Source organism: Apus apus, chromosome 3 (assembly GCF_020740795.1).
Source record: "Apus apus isolate bApuApu2 chromosome 3, bApuApu2.pri.cur, whole genome shotgun sequence".
NCBI lineage: Eukaryota > Metazoa > Chordata > Aves > Apodiformes > Apodidae > Apus > Apus apus.
The window spans coordinates 41530678-41556506 of NC_067284.1; the positions used below are offsets into that span (position 1 = coordinate 41530678).

The following is a 25829-nucleotide window of genomic DNA, read 5'->3' on the forward strand; positions in this document are numbered from 1 at the left end:
CAATTTTAACATATCTATGCTTTTGGAGCATGCTTTGAAATGAGAACATTTCTACCACATTTTCCAAGCAGCAGAGAACACTATGATTTAAGAATAGGCTTCTTTCTCAAGAAATACTAAAAATTGCTTAAAAATTAAATGGTCCTGTATAAAAGCCCAAAAGCAGGAGTATGCAAAGATTGGAAACAATAGGGGGTTTAACTCTCCATTCATCACAGAACCAATGCTCTATAACAGCTAGGAAACTCTAGGTGCTAGGGATGAAAGCCAAAATTTGATCTTTAGACAAGCTGTCAAACAAAATCTCATTAAATCCACACCCACTGAAAGAGTTTGTAGAGTAGACATCACAGCAGAGGAAGAAATGGTACTAACTGCAGGCATCCAGCAGATGCACTGAAGTAAAAAATTCAACTTTCCCTTAAAAATTATTCTGTGACAACACTAATCATGATGTGCTCAGAAGCTGGCAACATCATGGATATATAAATGTTTTGAATGTGGTTTTCTAATTTTTTTCTGCAAGTAGTAAATAATGACTGAAGAGATGATGCTCATAAGAAACATGTACCAGTAGTTTCAAATACCCTCAAAATATTACACAAATGATTGCAGGTTCTAAAAGACCCTCAAGAACAGAATGTATCAGACTCAAGGAGTGTTATGGAAGCACTTATGCAATTGAGCAACAACCGCCAAAGTCAGAAATCTAAAAGACAGTGACTAGGGTCTTTGATATTAGTATTTATCACAACCTTGTGCAAAATACTCTAAAGATAGTGCTCTTAAAAATAACACAAATTGAATTCTCACACAGATCCGAGTTTTCTTCTGGGAGATGTAGAAGTATTCTTGAGAGGGCTATGCTGGAAACTGTTAAATAGGTGGCTGACAGTCCCTGCTTCCTAACTTTTCTTGAATTAAAAGTTTTAAGAAAGTTCTCACCATTTTCCAGTGATCTAATTAGAAGAACTAGGCAGTTAGTGCCAAATCACAGAAACATGGTGGAAAGCCTCACACAACTGGAGTGCAGCAATGGGTGGCTATAAACTCTTCAGAAAGGACAGGAAAGGAAGGAGAGTGGTGGGTTGGCCCTGTATGTTAGAGAGTGTTTTGTCTGTCTAGAGCTTGATGATGGTGATGATAGGGTTGAGTGTTTATGGGTAAGAAGAAGGGGAAAGGCCAGAAAGGCAGAAATCATGGCAGGATTCCATTACAGACCACCCAATCAGGATGAAGAGGCAGACAAAATATTCTATAAAGAGATGCGAGAAGTCTCATAATTGCTAGCTGCTGTTCTTGTAGGGGACTTCGACTTAGCAGATGTCTGCTGGAAATACAGTCCAGCAGAGTGGAAACAGCCTGGAAGGTTCATAGAGCATGTCAAAGTCAATATTCTGACACAGCTGGAGAGGGAGCCAGATAGGAAAGATGCCCCACTGGACCTGTTGTTTGTGAACACAGGACTTGTGGGTGATGTGATGGTTGGAGGCTGTATTGGGCATAGCGACAATGAACTGATAGAGATTTTTATTCTTGTAGAAGTACAGAGGGGGGTCAGCAGAACTACTGCCTTGGATTTCAGATAGGTAGACTTTGACCTGTTTCAGAGACTGGTAGACAGAGTCCTTGAGAGGCAGTCCTGAAGGGCAAATGAGTCTAGGAAGGCTGGATGCTCTTTAAGAAGGAAATCTTAAAGACACAAGAGCAGCATGACCCAGTGTGCCAAAATACAAGCCAGCATGGAAGATCACTTTGGCTGAAACTCAGGAAAAAAAGAAGAGTTTAGGATCTTTGGAAGAAGGGATTAGCAACTCAGGAGGACTACTTAGATGAGGTTGCAGCGAGGGGGTTGTTGGTTTCTTCTCCCAAGTAACAAGTGATAGGATGAGAGGAAAAGGCCTTAAGTTGTGCCAGGGGAGGTTTAGATTGGATATGCAGAAAAATTTATTCTCTGAAAGGGTTGTCAAGCACTGGAACAGGCTGCCCAGGGAAGTGGTTGAGTTACCATCCCTGGAGGTATTCAAAAGACATGTGGATGGGGTTCTTTGGGACATGGTTTAGTGGTGGACTTGGCAGTGTTAAGTTTACAGTTGGACCTGATGATCTTAGAGGTCTTTTCCAACCTAAATTATTCTATGATTCTATGAAATGTGGCTTTAGCTTAGAAGGATTAAACATGGAAAAATATTAGAAATTGCTCAGTGTCCTCAATGTGAGTAATTTTAATTTACTGCCTAAACATGAGGGTCTTTGCTTAATGCCATCCTACCCCAAATTGTGGAGAACAGTAGAAAAGACGCTGAGTGCTTTGGGAGGCTCCACAGGAGCTTACTTTACTTTTGCTGTTTTATTTCCACCCTTCAACTAACAGTGACCTCAGGATGGACCAGCCTATAGATACAGCCAGCAGCCAGCAGCTCCCTGTGAGCAGGAAAGCCTCCCTCCCCCAGCCACTCCTGGAGTGAGACAGCTCTTGTCCCCTGGGGTAGGGATGCAGAGAGCAGCCCCTGAAATGCAGCTCAGCCCTGCCCTTCTGGAGGTCATGCAAAAGGGGGGCTGCTATGGCCTGAATTGCAGCAGGGGTTGCTATCAGGGTTGGTGTTAGCAGATTGGGTCATTTTCTGCCTCTCACCTTCCACTTTCTTTAAAACATGCCTTTAATTTCCTTTCAAAGTAAGTCATTAATAGCTACTTCTTTTCTTCCCTTAAGTATTTAGAGCATTAATGTGGGAAGAATGCCCAAGACTGATGTGCAGTTATCCCAGGCTGCTTAATTAAATTCAGTTTTATTCTGGTTGGACAGCAAGTATTGATCAATTTGCCTGCAGTTAGCTCCTGGCCTATTTCACTCCTTTCAAATACCTGGTTACTACAGTGAATTTTCTTTTTGGCTATTAACACTACAGGGAAATATCCCATTTTGTCTTTGTGAAGACCCTGTTCTCACCAGACTTTAGGAACAGAATTGCTCTTGGACCAGCTGACTTGTACTAGAGGTCCAGAAACAGCAGGAAACATCATCAAGTGAGCAGAATGCTGGAAACACAGTGACACACAACTAGAGCAGCCATCCAGACTCCTCTCCACGGGGCACAAAAGCAACTTTGCAATGTGTTGCACAGCAGACTATTCTTTTCTAAGCTGTGGGACATTTCTCCTTTCTACTCACCAAGGTACTGTAAATGACAAGTTGCATTTTCTCTCCTCCAAAATATTGTCCTGTTCATAGACTGTTATTAATTCTATAAACCAGCATGAAATACAAGGCAATAAGGAATTGATTGGAATAATCTCCTACGGATAATACCATAACACTAGAAGAAGCAGCTCATGTTTGATTTGCAGAAACAGTTCCCAAATTCTTTGAAACCAGTTCTTTCTTGCTATTTATTGCCTAATTTACACCTGTATTAGCAGGGAAGTCAGTAGAGTCAGCTTAGAGAAAGAGAAGAACCAGAGTTTTATGACTTTTTTTTCCATTAGAGAACTTTCTAAGGAGAGCATGGAAATAACTACCCATGGGAGAGAAAAAGCTGTAGGATTCCCTACTTTTGTTCACAAAGAGCACTCACTAGAGAGACTAAAATGCTTGGGGTTTATACAATGCCCTTAAGCATGATTACTTATTACCTTTTACGTAATTGCAAGCTGTGTTCACAGCAATAAAATAAGGCTAAACTTGGGTAGTATTAATAGCCCAACTAATTACATGATTGTAAAAGGTTTATGGGTGGTATAAATTTCAATGTTATTACTACCATGCCACGACACTGGCTTTGTCTAAAGCCAGGCATTACGAAGCCAGTCTCCATGTGGTCTATTTATGCTCTAATTCATACACAATTAGTGAAGACAACAGGATACAGGAACATTCCCACCTGGCTGTAGGACCAACTTAAGTCATGTCTAATCGTGCATCTACAGTAGAAAGGCACTATCGCTCTGGATTCCTGTTTAGAGACGGAAAAGAGCAAAAGCTTTTTTTTCTCATTTCTATGCTTATTTAAAATTCCAGCAGTGTTCCTTCAGCTGTGCCCAACCTTGTCAGACATCAAGAGCAATCTGAGATATTCAACTGGAAAATTAAAAACTCTCTAATCTTCTACTTTGTGAATTTGTTCTTATTAATAAAGAGACATGACCCTGCTATTATCTAGACTTGGAAATGGCAGAAGATCCATTTAGGCAGAATACACACCACCTTGATGATACTGCTTTGTGGAATACTTCTGAGTTTCTAAGTGATATTATAGATAAATTCAGAAATTTCAGAATGATGCTATTTGTTTTTAGCAAATCAAGATTTTTTTAGCTCTTTGAGTAATAAAAAGGCAGAAGAGGGCAAAATATTATGGAAGTGAACCTCAAAGTTTATATACGGTGTAAGAAAGAAGGATCTGAATTTGTTCAACATTGTTCTACAACTTTCCATATCAAAACAGAGCTGTGGAAAATACATAGTTGCTATTTCATTTGGTATGGGAAGCAATCTTCCAACAAGCTAGCTATAGTTGCCAGTGGGACATGTGAACCAAGTGGAGAGTGTAAAATGGAAACACAGGAGTGCCACTTGATCAGGTGGCTTTTCTTCCATGTTACCTCAACAATTGAGCTTTCTAATATGATGGATTTAATGAGGCAACTGGGAGCAGCAGGGAAGGAGGGGCTGTTCACTTACTGGAGCCAGAAGAAGAAAGGCAGTCTGCCAAGGCCAGACAGCAAAATATTGACGGTGCTCATCCAGAATGAGGAAATGAGGATTCATCTGTTACTGGAAGGAGGACACTGCCACATACCACTGCTGAGTAGGAGGGTGAGGTGGTAAAGTCATTACAGCTGGTTTTATAAATGAACACCTGGGGACACTGATGGGGCATCGGGCCACTGAGGACTAAAAGGGATCTTTTAAATTGGATTGGAAGTGCATGCCATCCAGTGCATACCTGCATCCACATTACCCTTTGCAAGACTAAAGCTGCAAGACCCATGGAGGCTTCTGATCCTGGAATCCAGTTGGAGTGCTGGGCGACCCACAGTAGTCATGTAGGAAAACATCACTACTTTGGTGTGTTCCTAAGAGTTAGTTCTACAAGATAACGGTCTAAGTGGCAAAGTGCATCTTGTCCTCCTTCATATTCTGCACTTGGTGCCAGCAGGCTTTCTTCCTTTTACAAGTGGAGGGAGCAGAAAGCCACTACAACAGTGTACTAGGAGGCTGTGATTTTGGTGGCATGGGTCTCCTCTGCACTCAGTGAAGGCTGTACAGTCCATTATACTTCTAATAGTTGGGATCAGTGTGCAAACTGATGCACTGGGCATTATATACTAGCAACACTATTCATTATATTATTTGGTTTGTCACTACTTTCTCTTGCTCTGTCCAAGAAAAGCACAGGCAAATGTAGTCTCTTGTTAAGAGCAACAAATTATTGAACCTATTGATCAGGCACATACTGTTCTTGATACAGCCAACCACAAATATTAAAAAAATTATTGGAAAGAGACATCTCTTTCAAAATTTGAGAGAGCTTGGAGAATCGTATTATGCTGAACATACTAAGCTTGAGATTAAAAATAAACAGAATTTGAGATTCAATGTTTGGACCATGTATTGCAATCATATAAGAAACACTTCTCAGAAAACTAAGAAGAGATATTCTCAGCTGGCAAAACTAAATGAGGGCTTTAAAGAAAAATCAGACACATTAACATCAATATCTTTAAATTACAAAAGTGTTCTTTAAAAGTTGGCAGCAATATTCTATTCAAAGCACAATCTTTGGCAGCTCACTTCACTGCCTCTGCTGATTTTCTTTCCAGTTCACAGCAGAGAAACAAGAATAAGATTATACTTGAAACAACTTGTTCAGTATTATACACTGTATCAAAGCTCGAAATAGAATTCTGACACTAAATGTTCCGTGTAATATATTTGAACATATGGGGTCTAAAATAAAATAGCTTTTAAAGGCACTCAGCTACCACAGTAATGGACACATAGATAATCTGTGTGCTTTTGATGTGATTTACTGCCTCCCAGGAACCTGTGCTGTACAGCATTGAAACTGCAAATTCCCTAAGACTGTGCTTGGCTGAACTCCAACCACAAGGGGCACACCTTTCAAACACAACTTCGTTGCTTTTATTTCCATGGCAGCAGCTATGAAAAGGTTATCCTGCTAAGACTAACTGCATCAATATTTGTGAGTAAATGTTTAATAATCAAATCTCTATAAGTTACTATTTCTATTTACTATAATTCAAAAAGATAGAGATGCAAATTTGTCTGTGTTACTAGAGCACGTAGCTGAAAAGCTGATCAGAATCTTCAGCACTAATAAAATGCCTGACTTCAAAATAGTTTATGTTTTCTCAAAATTCACCTGTATGGAAAATTCTCATTACAGCCTAAACATAAATGAAATCCTTGTGAATTTTCATTCAGCTTCTGCCTGTATTTTAGATAGATTTCATATAGCGATGCAGGTTCTTTTCCTTTTTCTCTTGTTCTATACTACATACTTATCTGTACTATGATTCTTTCAGGCAAAGGCTATGAGAAACTACCTCAGAATTTGGCCTTAATCTTTTGTTTGGTAACATTTGTTTGGTAACAGAGTGCCTTGTACAACCAGCTACTCCCGCTCTGATGTTAATTTCATTTCTCTGCCTAAAAACAGTAAGAAAGTTCATAGAATCATAGAATCATAGAATCCTAGGGGTTGGAAGGGACCTCGAAAGATCATCTAGTCCAACCCCCCCGCCAGAGCAGGGTCACCTAGAGTACATCACACAGGAAGGCGTCCAGGCGGGTTTTGAATGTCTCCAGCGAAGGAGACTCCACAACCTCTCTGGGCAGCCTGTTCCAGTGCTCTGTCACTCTTACAGTAAAAAAATTTTTCCTGATATTCATCTTAAACCTCCTATGCTCCAACTTGTATCCATTACTCCTTGTCCTATCACTGGTCTTCACTGAAAAAAGCTTAACTCCATCGCCTTGACACTCACCCTTTACATATTTGTAAACATTGATGAGGTCCCCCCTCAGTCTCCTTTTCTCCAAACTAAAGAGACCCAGCTCCCTCAGCCTTTCCTCATAAGGGAGATGTTCCACTCCCTTAATCATCCTTGTGGCTCTGCGCTGGACTCTTTCAAGCACTTCCCTGTCCTTCTTGAACTGAGGGGCCCAGAACTGGACACAATATTCCAGATGTGGCCTCACCAATGCAGAATAGAGGGGGAGGAGAACCTCTCTTGACCTACTAACCACACCCTTTCTAATACACCCCAGGATGCCATTGGCCTTCTTAGCCACAAGGGCACACTGCTGACTCATGGTCATCCTCCTGTCTACCATGACCCCCAGGTCCCTTTCACCTACACTGCTCTCCAGCAGGTCAGCCCCCAACCTGTACTGGTGCATGGCGTTTTTCTTCCCCAAATGCAAAACTCTACACTTGCCCTTGTTAAACTTCATCAGGTTTTTCCCCGCCCAAGTCTCCAGCCTGTCTAAGTCTCTCTGAATGGCAGCACAGCCTTCTGGTGTGTCAGCCACTCCTCCCAGCTTGATGTCATCAGCAAACTTGCTGAGGGTACATTCTGTGCCCTCATCCAGGTCGTTGATGAAGATATTGAACAACACCGGTCCAAGTACCGACCCCTGAGGGACTCCACTAGTCACAGGCCTCCAACTAGATTCTGCCCCATTGACTAAAGTTGCATCCATATGAAACTATATTAGAATGAAATTAGTTCCTGACATGTTAACATGGACTAGGTGGAAAAGAAGCTAATACCTGACTCAGAATCAAATACATAATTTCAGGATAGTTTCAAAGATGTGATCAGTTGAGATGCATTTTCCATCTAGAGGCAGTATTTAGAACAAATCACATAAATGCTTATAGGACAAGGCAGGGAAGCAGGTAGAGGTGCTTAACACTACTGAAAGGACTCAGTAAAAAAGGAAATCAGAACATCAGAAGTGAGAAGAGAAACAAAGCTTTGGATGGCACTGATATGGACAAGCAGCTTAAAAATAATTACAGTGTCATGGGGAAAAACTCAATCAGCAGGAACTTCCTCTGATCACAGATGCAACACAAGGCTCTCAGACTAAGCAGAGGATGAGAACTGCTGTTCTCAGGCATACTGACTCACTCAGCTTTCTGCAAGCCTACATCAGTGTTTTGGTCTCAGCTCCCACTGCTCATTACAGCTTCGTTTTCTTGATACATGTGTCTGTTTGTCTGTTCAGGCAAAACCTTCACAGATTTCTTCGTATACAATCTCCAAAACTATTGTATCACATTTATGCTCTGAACTTAAAACAATCACAGAATCACTAAATCATTTAGGTTGGAAAAGACCTTTAAGATCATTGGGTCCAACTGCAAACCTAACACTGCCAAGTCCACCACAAATAAGTGTCCTTAAGCACCACATCTACCTCCAGGGATGTTGCCTCAATGATTTTCCCTGAGCAGCCTGTTCCAGTGCCTGACGTTTTTGGTGAAGAAATCTTTCCTAATATCCAATCTAAACCTCCCCTGGCAAAACTTGAGGCTGTTTCCTCTCATCCTATCACTTGTTACTTAGGAGAAGAGACCAACAACCCCCTTGCTGCAACCTCCTGTTAGGTAGTTGTAGAGGGCAATGTGGTCTCCCATCAGCCTCCCCTTCTCCAAATGAAACAACCCCTGTTCTTTCAGCCTCTCCTCACAGGCCTTGTTCTCTAGACTCTTCACCAGCTTGGTTGCTCTTCTCTGGACAGTCCAGAACCTCAATGTTCTTCTTGTAGCAAGGGGCTCAAAACTGAACATAGGATTTGAGGTGTGGCCCAAAGCAACACAGGATTCAAGGTGCAGCCTCACCAGTGCTAAGTACAAGGGAATTATTGCTTTTTACTGCACTTCAATTTTTGCCTAGTCCATCCAAGTCCTAAATCTAAATTCTGCGTTGCAACTGATGGCCATTGTTATTTCAGCCTTAATTTCATTTTGTCTTTTCAACTGGAACTGGACAAGCTCAAAAGACAATTTTTCTCTGTACAATTGTTCCCTGAGGAACACAGTGAGTTAGAAAGGGGTGCCATCAACTCTTCTCTTTAAACTGGGCTACTGCCAAAAATAACCCACAAATTTGTAGTTTGGATAGGGATGGTCTGCTTTGTAATCATATAAAAAAACAAACCTGACTGTCTAGATAGGCAGCCACCATGTAACCATCTGGAGACTGTGCAGTCAGCAACTTCGGACACACAGAGTGTAAGGTACCACAGCCTGTACCTGGTTGTTGGGTCTGACAGAGGTAAATCACAGACATATCATGGGATCAGATTTCTACCTCCACATGCTGTATCCAAAACCCCTTCTGTTCCCCCAGGCCATTTCACTACTGAGAAGAGTGGCAGTTCACAGCAATTCCAAGAGATGATCACTGAGCAATGTCACTTTGTGATTCTGGCACCATTCTGAGCTGGGGAAACTGAGATCAGTTACCCAGGAAATATCCTTGAGGAACTATTCCACTTAAGAGCTCCTGTCTGCAGTCACTTTCTACAGCTGTTCCCTCAGAGAGTGCTTTTGTCAAACAAACCAGCAAAACCAGAGTTCCAGCAGTGATATTTCAAATTCTGTTCGCAGTGACATAGAGCTAATTGAGCATCACTTTCCTGCACAGGGAACACTGGACCACTAGAGGGGAGGAATGACCTATGCAGGTCTCAGGGAGGGACCTGGGCAATGCTGCTGGAAACACTCCAGTGTTTTCTTTACATGGAAGAAAATGCTGACCACCACCTGTGGGATGCCTGTTTTGTGACTGTACAGCTCAACCACAGAAGCCTGACACACAACTATCAGCCTGGTGCTTAGGCCAAAGTGAATGGCCCAACACAACAAAAATAAACTCCTCAGTAAGGATCCTCCCATGGTGCAAGGGCAATTCCCAGAGCAAATACTTGCACTTCCTGAGTTTTCCCACCTTGTCAACCTTGTCTGGCAACTCTCCTAAGAAATCCTTTTCTGATCATGTCTCCCTGAAGCCTCACATAACTCAGTTCCTTGTGTTCACATTTTCCTTACCTACTAGATGATACCTTCCTTTGATAGGAAGCACTGTTTGTGCTTGGCCAAAGATTTACAGAAATACAAACTACCTAATTGAGCACCCCTTGCAAGATGATTTATTGTATCTGTATATTATCTTTAGAAGATACTTTTCTAATACTAGGTCTTAAAACTGAAGGAGGTGTTAAAACACCTGTTAGTAATGGCTAACATGGTGGTTTAACTGGGTGGCACAATGTTTTCTGCATGTTTAACTTAAGAGATACTTTTATTTTTTATTATCATATAATTATCATTAGACAACATACGTTTAGAAAAAAGTGGGGAAAAAACCCTTTATCCCAATCATTTAGAGCTCTGCTATCACTTTATCTATTAAAATACTTATCATCCTTGCTTTGACATTAGTAATATTAAGAGATAATTAAAATAATTTGTAATTAATAGATTAGTTTACTAAATTTCTTGAAAGTGTATGGTTTATTCCTGAATATCACTTTGCAGCTAAACTGTTGATAATGGATATGATTGTCAGTTGAAAATCACTCTCAGTAATTTGCTTGAGACTCTTCACTAAAGATATAAATTTTGGCTTCTATAACTAATTTGTTCCAACCTAGCAAATATGAAGCTTTGTCTGTGGGACTACAAAAGGCCATGACAAACATCAGTGCTACTGATCCTGTCACCTCCTACTTCTTAATTCTACAGCTTTTTAGACATGTCAATAATCTCTCTCCCAATGCCCAGGTTTTCATTTAAAATTCTGCTTGTTTTCCGTATTGTTTACATCTATAACCAATAATTTGTCAAGTCTATTAAATATTATTTAGTACATGACAGATTAAATTCATAAAACATATTAGACAGGGCTCAAGAAAATACAAAATAAAAGCAACAGTGGGAAATTAATACTACAATAGATTATTTTTTAAGAAATATACTCAAGTAGATTATCTCTCAATATTGTTATTAACAGAAGAAAAACTGTTCCCTCACCAATATACAATTCGTGGAAATTATGAAAATAAACACACGTATCATCAAATGCATGAGAAGAAATACCTCTGCAATGAATACGACAGAGACAACTGACAATGAATTTCCATTTTTATTCCACTGTTCAAAATATTAAGAAATAAGGAGATGACATTTTGTCACATTACTGACAAAATATGAAATATATTAGCAATTATTAAAAAAATGAGTCTTTTGCAAAAACTGAGAAGGAAAGTTGGTAGAATCTGACAATTTGCACTAAGCAGCTTCCAATTAGGAATGAGTTGCTGCTGCACTATCAGGTGGGTATGTAGCACAAACCGAAGGCAACTGGGAAACTTTTAGGAAGATACATCCTGCTGAAATCTGAAAAATGTGATTTTTTTTTCCTTGTGTCAGTTGGCTTGTGTTTATTAGCCTGTTTAACTTGGAATTTCAGGTGCACATACTTATAAACATCTGTTTAAATGCCTGTGTACATTTGCTTAGAAAAGCTTTTCTACACAAGTTCGTTGACAGAGCACCTTTACATTTGAGACTTCTCCTTTTTCCACAGAGGGCTATCCTGCTCGTTACTGCTTGACAAATGAAATAAGCACCTTGTTTTTAAAACCAAGATTGCTTTTACATGGGGATGATTTTAAAGAAAAATTAATCAGCTGTAAAGATTACACATCTTTGCACAGCTTTAGGCACAGATAAAAACCTTATAAACAGAGACACTGAAATACAACCTATGCATGAAATGTGTCTGACCTGGTAGAAATGTTTCTATCGTGAAGGCACTGCAGTGGTGCTGTTATTTCACAGATGATCTGGGAGCTCTTCTTTGCAATCATGCATTTCTGTTAATGGAAATGCAAATATACAAAGCAAGAAGCATTTGTGTATACATGTCCAAACTTCTGTGTCACCTTGTATCTTATGTTTATTTCAATGGGCTGCATTATGAAAAACTCCTGATGAGTGTGATCTCTATTTTGAAAAAGGGTCCTATTCAGCAGTCATTATGTTACTGGAAAAAAAGCTATTGTAAATACCACAGTCATTTGTCTTCTTAGGGTTGTTCTGAGGTCTGACTTGAATTCCTTCACCTTAAAACAACACCACGTCTTTTTTGCAGTGTGCCACATCCTTTAAAGAAAAAAGAACTCTACTTTATCAGTTTTGCTTCACTCCATACTTCAGAGGAATATTCTTCTAATAAAGACAGATGATTTTATATTTTCTAAGTGAATAACAGAAGAAGTGAAGACATTCAATATCCTCACTAAATTAAAAGTGATTAGATTTCCACATTCCTAATACAAGCATTCCCAATTACTGTTATCCTATGCAATTTCTGTGTAGCTGCAGGGTGGGGAGAAAGGGTAAGAAAAGGTTGAGAGTCTTGCTTCTGCTCAGTAACTTCCAGTGATTATTACTTTCCGTATACATCCTCAACAGAGCACTTTACCACAGATGGGGGCCGAGTCTGCTGTAGGAAGAGGAAAACAGTGATGGGAAGAGGAACATGACACTTGGCATGTGACAGTGATACAAGCCAACCACATCATCTAAATGGGAACTAAAATACACTCATTGGTACAATGTGCTTGTTCCTTGACGTGATTTCTCCAGCCTGCCCACCTGACATGCTGTGGTTGCTCACATATCAGTGGTCAGGAGTGCACCAGGGCAGGACCATTTCCAGCCTTCACTTAAAAAAAGGTGTTTCACACTCAAGACTTCTGACTGTGAAGCTGCCTCAGTAACTTCAACTCTTGCCAGCCTGCCCCCCCCTCAGCTAGCTGGTTTTTTTAGAAAACTCAACCCAATTTTTCAATCCAGTGACTGCTGGCTGCCCGACTCAATGGCCAAGTCCATTCACATCTCTTATCTCCAGCTTTAGAAGGGACTAGTTCCCAAGAAGCATTTCTACAACACCAGGTTTGGCTCAGTGACGAAGGCATCAGAAATTCACTGGAGTCCTTCAAAAGTTTTTGCAGCTCTTTTCAGCTTTGTAATACAGTCCTAACACAAAATTCATAACACAAGAATTCTTTTGTCTTAACACAAAATTTAACCATGGCTTCAGCATGCTGCTGCAAAAGACTCCATAAGTGTCCTTGCATTCAGAATTCACCTTGGGGCATGGCTGGGCAGAGCTCACTGGCAAATTGGTTCACATAGAAACCATGGCTATTGGCAAGCTTCTGTTCCCTTGATGGCACTGAGCTGTTGAAAAAGCTGTGAGTGGATATGAGATGGTCCTGGTTACACCATTGCCTGTTTCTTATAAGCCTGTCCAAATGACCATGAAGCCTACCTCAGGAAGACCTGAAGTTCATTGGGATCTTGAGATGATAAGCAATACAAAATAATATTAAAAATAAATTCTACTGATACTAGATGGTGGTTTTTTTGTATATTTGCAGATATCTATATGTGTACATGTATATAACTGCATGTGTGTGCATGGAAAATCTCTTAGGACCACCCCATGAGCACAAACCACTACAAGTCCTTTAAAATGGAGCCAAACCTCTTTTATCCCAAACATAGGAATTAAGGGCACTAACTAGTTGTTCTTGATGTGCACCAAGCAGCTGAAATTTTGATAGAACACTCAAGAACATGGTCAAACAAAATACTTCCATTAGCAATAAAAACAAACTGTATATATCATCATTTATGGTCGTGAATGTGCAACTCCTTCACTTATATCCTCAGTGGTGCAAATCAGCACAGGTCCATTTTATTAAAGCAGCGAAAGTCCATCTCTGTGGCAGGGTATTAACACCTCCTTTAGAATGAAACAAAACAAAACCAGGTACCAAATCACTGACAGATATTCAGAGAAGCACAGACAAACGATATTGTGCAAATATTCTAGTAGCTGCATAGAAGCAAGTTCATGAATATTCAGCTCAGAAAAGGTACAGAAGCATAATTTTCCTTTGAAACATCATTTGCTATATTTCTGCAACAGTTACAAAAATATCCCTGTGAATTGACTGTCACTGTCATACAACTGAAAACTAAAGGATGAGTGCTCCTCTGAGACATGCACGTGGTCTCTCCCTCTCCTGTGTATTCGGAGAGCTCACTGCTTCTGCCAGCAAATCTTCCACCTTTCCTCAAAAACTCCTCCTTCCATCAGGAAAATACGTTAAAAAAATGGAGGAGGCTCCTAGAGCACATATTATTCCTCTTCTTTTCACTTTAACGCTAAATCAGAAAAGATAATGTAGGGAGAGGTTCTAACAGAGCCAGTTACTAATGACTAGGACCTGCTCTATTCAGTAGTGACCCTGGCTTAAAGCATTCTTAGGGTTTGTGAAGCTGTGTTGTAGCCAAAGGGAGACCTAAGCCAAGAGGCGAGTCCCTAGAGCCCTGAATTCTGAGCATCTTCCAGAAGTGACATGGTGCTCCCGTCTGTGCCTAGCAGCTTATGAGCAGAAGGGAGAGCATACAGCATAACTGCAGCTTGCATACTAAGTGCTAAATTTGTAAACATTTTTTTCAGAGGAAGCAGCAACTATTACAGAATTGCCATCCAGAAATGCAACAGGAGTCTGAAGCAATCATACGCCAATGGCTAACAGTTCAGTCAATTATAAAGGAAAAAACATGTGGAAAAACTCACAGGATATTTGTTATTTTGCCTGAAAGATGTATTTAGTTGTAACAATAATTAGATTGATTACTGTGGTAATAATGGAGATGAAGGAAGAGGAAATTACTACTTGTGTTACAGCTTGGTATTAAGTGTGAGCCAGAAGAATAAGTTGAAAATTATTTGAAAATAAGTAGTTGAAAAAATTAGTTGAAAAAAGAGCCTTTTCCCACTAGCATAACTTTTTGTTCCCTTGATTGATGTGTGTCATAGTCCTTATTTCAGAAAAGGCAGTTTCGTTATATTAAGTGTTATAGTTGTGGCTGTGATTCCCTAGCTTCTGTTAACAAGATGATATTGGGACAAAGGGAGGAGCAAAGATATGATGGAGGGAATCAGGGAAAGGGCTATTTCCCATGTAAGAGAAATACACTGCACTTCCAAACCTTCAGAAAGGATGTGATCTTCATAGGCATTTTGCTGAAAGTTTTGTGTATGGTTTTCAACTAAGCTCTGCAAAATGGGATGCTGCTGAGTCTTTGACTTACTGAAAACTTAAGGCAGCAATCCAGTTCACTGCAGGGACCACATTGTTCTTTCATTATAATTCTTTTTTAATGAGAAAGACGATTGCAAGGATAAACTTTATTCCTCTGAATTTTTATACTAATTACATACAAAGCACCGTTCTGGCAGAACAGGACTTATCTCCTTCAGGCAATACAGTTATCATCTTGTAACCACACTTCATATCTCCCGTATGAATGCTGGAGCTACGTGTGCTGAATGTGGATCCTGCCACCCTGGCTAGCTGCTTGAATTGATGAATGTTTAAATATTCAATAAATCACAGGCAAATACTGATAATGCATGAAGTGGCAGAGACAACCCTTGCACTCTGCTTACAGCTGTAGGATCAAGGGTACACTACTTTATCAGAACCATTAACTTTCCTCATTGTGGTGGGAAGGGATGGTTGGTTTGGTAAACAGCACTTGAGATGTTTATGTATTAAGATGAAGAGGCAGACCCATATACTAGCACTATAAAGGACAGTTATTCCTTAATTCTACTGAAAAACAACTGTTTGTGATTCAGCTCACACCCTTAAGAGACAATTTATTATTTGACATACTGTAAGGCAATCTGGGCTAGACAGGGAGCTGCTTTATCCTCATATAAAATTACCAAGAACACAGTCACCCCTGGGTGATGATCAGGATCAAATTTCAAAGCTCAGTAAGTACCCACTGTCATGGTATCTGAGCACTTCCAGGACTGCACCATGCAATGCCTGGCTTTCCGCATCTCAAAAGCCTTAATTCTTTTACCTACAACATCCATGCCCCTGGCTGAATCTGTGGAACAAATACATGTAACCACAGCTGCAGAGATGGAGATGCAAAACAAGCAGCAAGATGCACAAATGTTCAGCCTGCACTTCCTCAGAGCTTCCTTAAGCCTGCCCACTCATCCTTCTAGTAACAAGGCTTATCTTCTCAAATAGGGGCTCATAGCCCTGTGCTCAGACTAGCACCGTGTTTGAAAGGCTGGCATGGGTCCTGGGAAAGTGTGCAAGGAGAGAGATTCACAGGTTCAGCAACAAAATTTAAATCCCAATCAAAACACAAATGCGAATACGTTACAGATTTGTCCCAGGTCTCGGATTTAGGTGACGGAATCACCAAGAAAAGTATCACATTATAAAATGCCACACTGTGATTTTAATTTTTTTTTTCCTGCGAAATTCCACTAGCTACCTGTGATGCTGCAGCTCTGAGAGGAATAACTGCATTGCCTCCTAATTTACTGTATCTGTGGTTTCTATTTATGGACTTACTGGCAACTCCCAGTTCCAACTCCCCTGCATGGGCAGGGACACCTCCCACTAGATCAGGTTGCCCAGAGCCCAATCCTACCTGCCCTTGAACACCTCCAGGGATGGGGGCAACCTGTTCCAGTGTCTCACCACCCTCACACTAAAGAATTTCCTCCTGATCTATAACTTAAATCTCTTCTCTTTCAGTTTAAAACTGTTACTCCTTGTCCTCTCAATGCAAGCCCCTGTAAAAAGACCTTCCCCAGCTTTTCTGTAGACCCCTTCAGGCACTGGAAGGCCGCTATGAGGTCCCCCCAGAGCCTTCTTCAGGCTGAACAGCTCCAACTGTCTCAGCCTGTCTTCACAGGAAAGGTGCTCCAGCCCTTGGATCATTTTCATGACCCTCCTCTGGACATGCTCCAACAGGTCCACATCTTTCTTGTGTTGGGGGCTCCAGAGCTGGACACAGTATTCCAGGTGAGGTCTCACCAGGGCAGAGTAGAGGGGGAGAATCACCTCTCTCAATCTGCTGGCTTTTGAAAGCAAATGAATAAAACCAGAAGCATCCCTGGACTGAATGAGCAGCATCAAGGATCATGAGATACTACTAGAGAGAATGCTACAGCACGGATGCTTGATTAGGCCTGGTCTTTATTGCCTTGGGGTCACCATGGGTATATTAGCATTTGCATCATTAAACCATGTCACACAGTGGTCATGCTTAACTGCTGCCACCTGCACCCTAAAAGAATGGTACTTTCCAATTTTCAGTTGGTATGTGCTGTGGGATGGATGTGTTTTATTCCAATGATACAATGCAAGACAGACTGCTGCTTTGGCCAGGATTAACAGGACATGTATTTTGCAACAAGGGATGCAGGCTGTGGGTTTGGACAGCAGGTGCCTGACCTAACAATCAGGAAGACAGAACTGAGAAATAAAAACACTGGAAAGAAAGGTCTGAGGTTTCTTTTTAGCCTTTGCCTGCCAACACATTTCCACTACGTTGGGGGCCAGGATTCCTGTCTGGAAGTGTTTATTCATACTTTGTTGAACAGCTGGCAAAGCAAAATGTGCAAGATGAAAATGAAAATTGACTTAGCCCTGAGATGCCCTGAAATGCCCTGAAATGGCTGGTCCCTTGTGTGGGTGCAAAGGAGCAGCAGGGCCAAAGCAGAAAGAATCTGTCTGCTGGTTTTTGTAACAAGGACAGCTGACAATGAAAAACACCAAGGAATAAAAAAAACTCACCCAACCTCTCCACTAGCAATAGTAGAAGAAATCAAAGCAAAAGACAGAAAGGTCAAGTCTATTGGTTTTAACCCTGCTTTAGTATCAGCAATGTGGACTACTGTTTTTAACCCTGTATTCTTATCACCTATGTAGAATAAACCATATTCTGTTGGAATTGTACCTGTTTGTGTGATGGCTGAAGAATGCAAGAGGCCTTTGCTGGAGTGGGAAGGGTGGTTTGGGGAAACTATCGTAAAGAATATGATTCCCAGATCCATGCAGGATCCCAAGGTTCTCTGAAAGCTGTACATACAAGAAAAGTTTAACACCACACTGAATTGTAACCACCTACGGAGTAAAAGAATAGAGGTTGATGCAGTAAAGAGAGCAGCAGCATTCAGCATTTTACAGCAGGGAATTTTTAAAATTCACTTGAAAATACAGAGAAAATTCACACAGAATGAGTATGTAAATGAGACTGAAACAGGAATCTGGCTCTAGTCCTACTGTTTTTTCTCTAGCTAGCTTGCTGTGTTGTCCATGATGTGATAGGCAAATCCTGAACATGCAATACATGGTAATTTTTTGCTCCTGTGAGAATGCCATCCAAAACAGAAAATTGCATGTTACAAAAAAGATCCCTGCAATTTCAAGGGCTAGCATTCTAGTTTCATTTCTCGTAAAGTACAGAATTCTCTATTAATATGAAAAGGGCTCTTCAAAGTCTAGACAATAGGACTGTTTGGCTGACCATTTTCATAATAAACATATCCCACACAGTGTGGCATCCCTAATTAGAAGTCCAGAGTAATTAGGAGAAAGTGCACTGCAGACTGCAAAGCACAACACAGCAGGGAGACTCTGCAGTGCTGCTATGAGAATACCAAAAGACCTGAAGGTCATTATTTTTCACTGGTCCCAAGCCACACTGGCTGCCGTGTTTCATTTTTACAACCCAGGGTAAGCTTGGTCCCTTGCAGCAGAAGGGCCAGGAGGAGCTGGGACAGCTTGATGTGCCTTCTCCTGTGCTTCAAGGGGAATACAGCTGCTCTTTGGAACATCTGCCATGCATTTGCAGGCCAGCGTATGGGCTGGGCCATCACCTTGAGGGACCGAGGACCACTTCTGGTGTGGGCAGCAAGGACCGTAAAGCTGCATGGCTGCAGCTTGTTCAGGTTTTGTTCCACACTGAAGGGATAACCAAGCTCTTTGTTCTACAGCAGAGGCATGAGCATACTGACAAAACCGAACAATGATGAAAATGCATATTTTCTAATAAAAATCACTCCCTGTCATCCTTAGTGATGAGAAAGTCCCCTATTTCTGAAGCCTTCTCGAAATGCTGATGGTATCCATCCCTATCCAGAAGACATTTCATCTCAATGCTACAACACTTATTGCCCAAAGTACACTCTATCTAATACAGTTTGATCAGCTTAAATCATGACTGTTTCCCAGGCAGGCTCGTATGGGCAGTTGACATAAAAACATGTTATTATTGAAGAAATTCTGCTATGTCTACCTAAGTTAAGCATGTAATACCAGCTTTGTGTTAATGTAACATTGTTAGTGGAAAAAAAGCGAGTAAAAAGAGGCATTTACTCTTTCTATTGTTCAATAAATAGCTGACAAGCACTGCAGTAAAGCAAAGGAACTCCCATATGGTGCTCTACTTTCCTTCAGATAGCATGTTTCAGTCATATTTTGTGGAGGTAGAAAGGATGTTGGGGGCAGGTTTCAATGTAACTAAGCAAAATGTAGCAAATAAATCCGCAATTTATATATGACTGAGATACTAATGTCATAAAGTGATCCCAGGTAGAAATGCATAAAAATATATATATATTCCAATAAGAGGACTGCAATCCTCAACAGTCTCACAGGACTCTCTAGCTGACTCAGGGGCACAGATCACATCTGATTACATGTCAAATCTAAGGCACTACAGTTACTCTAGGGAAAAGCATATTTCCATTGACATATGGTATAAACCTCATCATTTAGCCTAGAAGCAGAATTCATCCAGACATACACAGATTCATACAACCTTTTCTGAACTAGCACATTATTGCCAACTCTCAGCAATGATGAGCTGAAAATACTTGGTAACTTGTTGCACTGCAATTAAAGGAACAGCTTGCAGTGTGGAGTGCTGCTTCCTAGAATCTGGCCCCTAAGGCTTTGTGGTTCCTTTCTGTTAAAAAGACATCTCTACTGCTCCCTCATGTCTTGTTTTCTAGAATAACAAAAAATAGCAGTTTCATATTTTTTAATGATGTCTAGTAGATGTGTTGTTTTCATTTGTAGCATATGTGAGGTGGCTTTTAGAGGTACTTTATTTTTGGTGGCAAGCTGCTGATGCTTGCACTCAGGTTGACTGTCAGTAATTAACACCTTCTGGTCCACTGCGGACAGTTTCCCACTTTTTAAGGTGTTAAAACTAATCTTCACCAGCTCTACGTCCCATAGCTCCATTTCACTGATAGGAGGCTTTTTTTCTTGATAGCTAGGGCTTTTCTTTTCCTCAACTCAGAATAACACATGATGCAAAGGAGTATCTGGAAGTGTCCTGACAAGACACTGTCTCTGCCAGATGAGGTGACTGAGCTGACATAATATGTGTTAAAACCTTCTCAACTCCGAGGTGTTACCACGGACAAATACAGGTTTTGGCTGTGAAAACAAGAGGTATGAGAGGAAGACACCTCAAGAGAAAGAACTGAGGAGGTCTCTGTTACCTATTAAATTTTTTGTATATCCCCAGATAAAACATAATGACTTTCATTGCCTTACAATGCTGCATTAGTGACATTAATTTTATAGCATTGTTTTCATACAAAGAAAACTCTTGAAGAATTATATTCAGACCTCAGCCCTGGTACATTAATGAGCATTGGACTGGAACTTCTAGTGGATACATATTTCTGGATAAGTGGCTACTGGCACCTGTGCATGCTTGAGAGTATACATTCCTAACTGTGAAGAACCACTGCACTCAAATTTTCAGGGAAATCATAATTTCAGCCTACATTTACATATAAACAATATTAAATTAATGTTCCAATATCCAGAATGAAAGAATTTTCTAGATAGCAGATTAATGATTTAATGTTAGAGTTCAACTGATAGAAAAAGTGATTTTGCAACAGGTGGCCAAATTTTTTCACTTTCATGATCTCTACCTGAGCAGTATTCACATTTTAAGGCTCATCCGAAAATCTTACAAAACGAGATCCCTTTTAACACTTCTGTCACTTTTTATTTCTGGTCACGAGAACAAAATTGCAACAATGATGAAAAGCCTTATTCATGTGGACTTCACCACTTAAAACTGTTGAGTCTCCTTTCACTGCTGTCAAACTGGCTCCCCATCTAGAGCTACAGGACAAGCTCTTTTTTTTTCCCCCACCATGGGAACGAAGCTTTAAAGTACTCAGAGTATCTGGCACCTGCAGCACATGTGCATCTCCTGTGCTGTCTTATGACTTGTGGATTCATTGCAAGGTGGCAGTCCTAATATTTGCACTCAGTAAAGGGCTGTGATAAAATTATTTTGGAAAAAAGCACCTTGAGTCATAATATTAAAATGTAGTGGAAGCTGCTGCTGCTCATGGACTAACTTCAGCTGCTGGAAGCTGGGCATATTACCACAGAAGGCTTTAGTCAGTGGAGCTCAGGAATCAGGAGTTTTAATCATCTGCTAATGATGATTTTCAGAGGCCAGTGCAAATTCTACTTTTTCATTATCACTCAGGGAGTTTATATGGGGTGGGAAGATGAACAGTGAGGGAAGGCCAAGTCAAAGGGTATCCACAATAAATAAAAATCTGGAAGAAGCTTCTAAATAAAAAGGAGTTCCTTGTGTCTCAGGGTATTACAGTTTTCAGTCCAACAGGGAACAAAGGGGTTTTTTGGCCATCTCAAGTGACACCTCTTTAGCCAGTACATTTCTGAAAACCTTTAGAGTAAGAAAACAAGAAAAGAAAAAGACAAAGGGATACAGTTATTTCTGACCACCAGCCAACTTATGATGATCTGATTTCTGAAGGAGAAAGAATAATTTAAAAAATCTTAAATCTTGCATACAGGAGAAATACACTTGAAAAAAACCCCAAACCTTCTGATGTCCTCAGCACTCAAAAGAGAATAATCCCTTATAAAACTAATAACATGATGATGCAGTTTCCATCTGTTAATGAAGCCAAACAATTATCGCTGCTAGAAAAACTGCTTTAGTGGAACAAACACAGATAATGAATTTGGATAAAAACACAAGCAAAAAGACAATGTTAGGCTCTATCACTTGGCAATATTAAATGCTGAGTACATTAGTTGGGTGCATAGTGCTAAACAATCCACCAGGGTTGTCACACTGAGTGGTTGGATCACCAATTCTGTAGTGAATTTTGTTCTGGACTTTATTGGAGCAAAACATCTTTCTTTTTTTGACAGCTCCTCTTCCAGACTGCTCCATTAGTATGCTTTACATTGTGCTCTGGTTGCTTTGTATGGTCTGTATTCAACTAAAGGCCTTCCCCAACTCTCATCACTTGTCCAGAAAATACTTTTCACATATCCCTACACTTTCCCCATTTGCTTTCCAAACCTATCTTACTGGCACAACAGATAGCTCTCACAAACTCTCTTTAGTCCACCACTATATTTTTGAAACAGTCAGTAAATTATTTATAAAGTACAGTTTTAATACAGATTTTTATATGTGTAAAACAGAGTGCTTGATAGCATTTTTGAAATGTACATATATACCAAGTGTCAAATGTTATTCTAAATAAAATTCTATAATGCCCAGCAGTATGCTGGCCCATACATCCTCTCACAAGCTAGCATTTAAAATAAAATAAAATAAAATCTATTTTATAGTCATAGGAACTTGGCTTCCACAGTATCTAAATCAGTCCCAAAAAGGACATTTTTGGGACAGAACTTGTGAACATCTAGGAAATCCTACACTCAGAAGAATTATTTTTAAACACAGTTCTCCGGAAAGATGCTACTAATACACATTTTAAAACTTTTCCAGAGCAGCATAAGGTGACGCTTCCCCCTACGCAAACTGAAACACATGATAGCAAAACACTGCCTGAGCAATCTCTCCTTACATAAGTGCTGACACCTCCTTCACAAATTGGCCTTGATTGCTTCTGCAAAAATGTCAATGGTGACCAAGGTTTGCAAAACTTAGGTTGTCACACATGTACGTGCTTTGCGCTGGAGCACAGCGGTACGTTATTGACTGCTGATTTTTTGCATGGAAATTAAGTCCTTGTTTTGGAACATTTTATAGTATTGTATCACAACACTGCGCTATGAGTGAAGAACTTAAGCTTCAGGGTTGTTCCCAAATAATTTTAAAAAGATGTAACATCAAAGAATGATCAAAACATATTTCTTCCTGTAAGAAACTGTGAACCTCTCGGTATACTGATAAATGTACTGTGGCCTCATCCATTTTGTAGTTCTTTTTCTCCATAAAGCCCTTCCTCCCTTATATCAAGAGAGTCAAGTGGGAAAAGACATAATATTTTTGCTTTTTTTATTTTGCTTCTAATCCACGTGTTCAGTGAAGGTAAATAAATAAATGATTAAAAAAGAAGTGTGGGTGAGAAATGTATTTAAATGCATTCACCTCCCACACCTCATGTAGACATGAAATCTCAAATAAAGGAGGGATAGGCAGGAAAGGCACAAAGCCCTTCTGTCATTTGATACCTGGACCAAAGTGTACTATAATGAATTTCTCACTTTGGAGAACAGGTTGGTTACACAGGCCTTGCAGCAAAGCAGTGGCAGGGCTGTAAAGCTGCTCTGCCCACACAGCACCCCAGAGAGACAGCACTTTGAATTCCCTCCCTTTATCTTCTACTTCCCAATTGTTAAAAATTGGCTGCTATTTTTTTTCTAACAATAGGTGAACTATGGAATTGCCTTGATCAGCAACTAGAACTGGCAAGCTCTTCTTTGCTTGTATCTGAGCTCTCCCTTAGCCTACATAAGATGTAAAGCCCACTAATACTGCCGAGTAGGACATGCAGCCAAATCCAAAGCAAACCCTGAGTGTGTGATTTTGGTACTAGTGAGGCAGGTGTAAGAGGAGCATTCCCATGAAAACAGTTAGGAAGTGAAAAGTACTGATGTTTCTTTTTGCTTTGCTTTTTCTACCACCATCATCAGGATCTTCTGATTCATTCTTCGCTAATGAAGACTTGGGGTTTTTTCAGGTCATCCAATATGTATCACTAGGTAATGTAAATATGCAACATATGTTAACGGGGTATGTGTCTAAATCACACTGCTTGTTGCTGTCCTGCAAAAGCCTTTATCTTTGCTGTTTTCTACAATACAGTTTCAGAGAGACACTCACCTTGTCTGACAGCCAGTGTTGTTGTGTAGACCAAGAACAGGAGGATATAATTGAGGAAGCTCTGAAAAACAGGTGTATTGGCATGGAAATCTTCTGACAAATACTTGCTTGTGAGACCAATGCCACAGATAAGGAGGGAAAGCACCTGGCCAAGTGCCACAGACAGCAAGAGATCCCTAAAAAGAATGAGAAAAACACAGAATAAAACACTCAGAACCCCTGCCCATGGAAGAACTGCACATCCTCCTCCACAAATCATGTTCAACAGTGCTAAGACATGGGAAGAAACAGGATGCTACAGTCAATGAGGGATCTGCTGGGTGTAGCCAACATAAGGTTTCAATTATTTCTGCTCTTATCACTGGCCTAAACATTGTCCAAGCACATTAGCTTTTATTCATATATTAAACAACAGCAGACGGTACATCTCTACCATTTAATTTTGCATTTCACATTTCACAGAGGATGAATGACAGTTCAAATCAACCAAAATACAGCACTTCTTCCTTCAAACATCTCCCCTAACAGAAAGACCCAGGAGTATCATTCAGACAGAGCAAGAATCACAGCTCTTCCAGGACTTGGCCCCAGGGAAAAATCAGGGAAGGATTTTATAGTGTTTCAGCATCCATGTGAATTTAATGTATCACTTGCTTCCCCTCATTTCATCCCCATTTCATCATATAAGCTATTCTTTGCATCTGCTGTGCAAATATATGTATCTTTTCCTTCATCATTGTCACTGCATATTTCCCTTCTGTTTGATGGGAGCAGGAGGTTCCCCTTTTTCCCTTTCTGTCTCCTAGTTACTAAAAATGTATTTTCTTTTGTTTGCTTTAATTTGTTCTTCTTGACTTCGATCTCTAGCATCCTCTCCATTTCCATATTACAACATTCCCCTTTCTCACTCCCCATAGGTCTCTGATACTTGCTCCTTTTGTGAGTGTTGTCTTTCCATGGTTTTCTCCTCTTTACTCAAGAAAGTGCTATAGCTGAAAGCCCAGCCTTTTACGCTGTCTATTATTTTTATATCCTTTCTTCATCCTTCTTACTGATACCCCTTTTGCTTCCAACTATCTTTGTCTCTTTTACTTTTCTCTTAGAACTTCATTATCCAACTGCACATTCCAACTCAGCCCAAACAATCCTCCTTTTCCAGTTTTTCTCACAGGACCTCCCATACCCACAGCACAGGAATATGTGTTTTTTTAAACTGCCCCTAGCAGGCTTCCCAGGTTCCCCATGTGTCAGTACTTTTGTGCTGACCAGGCCTGCTCCACAGCCACACCCTCCCCATGCAGCAGCACAAAACGTGAAAGTGTTGGTCTGGAAGAGGAGGAAGCATGATGATGGCAAGGGAGAGGGGAAGGACATCAGAAGGGGCCATTTAGTCCAAGTCTGGCCAACTGTTGCTGTCACTGTCACCAGCCTGCAGAAAAGAGGAGCTGTAGGTCCCTGGGGAAACCCACGGAGGAGGGGAACATAAGAGAGGAGCATGCTCTGCAATGTTTAATTAGAGCCTGGTGCAAGGAAAGGGGATTAGGAAATCCTAAGGGAGTAGAGGAAGGAGGGCAGCACTCTGCTGAGCTGTAACAATAGTTCATGCATGTTCTCTCCTGCAAGATGATTTTTTAAAAATTGCTTTAAGGCTGCTGGGTTTTCCCTGACAGATTTCCCTGACAGATTTCCCTGACCTCAGCTGTGCGTATTCAGCAGCAATGAGCA

General features: G+C 40.5%; 1 protein-coding gene across 1 annotated transcript in view; it reads right to left on the reverse strand.

Moving 5' to 3' along the window:
* Positions 1-25829, reverse strand: part of SLC35F1 (solute carrier family 35 member F1) — a 244956-nt gene that overhangs the window by 81436 nt on the left and 137691 nt on the right. The window contains exon 2 of the mRNA XM_051615587.1: positions 24105-24280. Coding sequence (XP_051471547.1) covers positions 24105-24280 — 176 coding nt within the window. The remainder of the gene's footprint in view (positions 1-24104; positions 24281-25829) is intronic.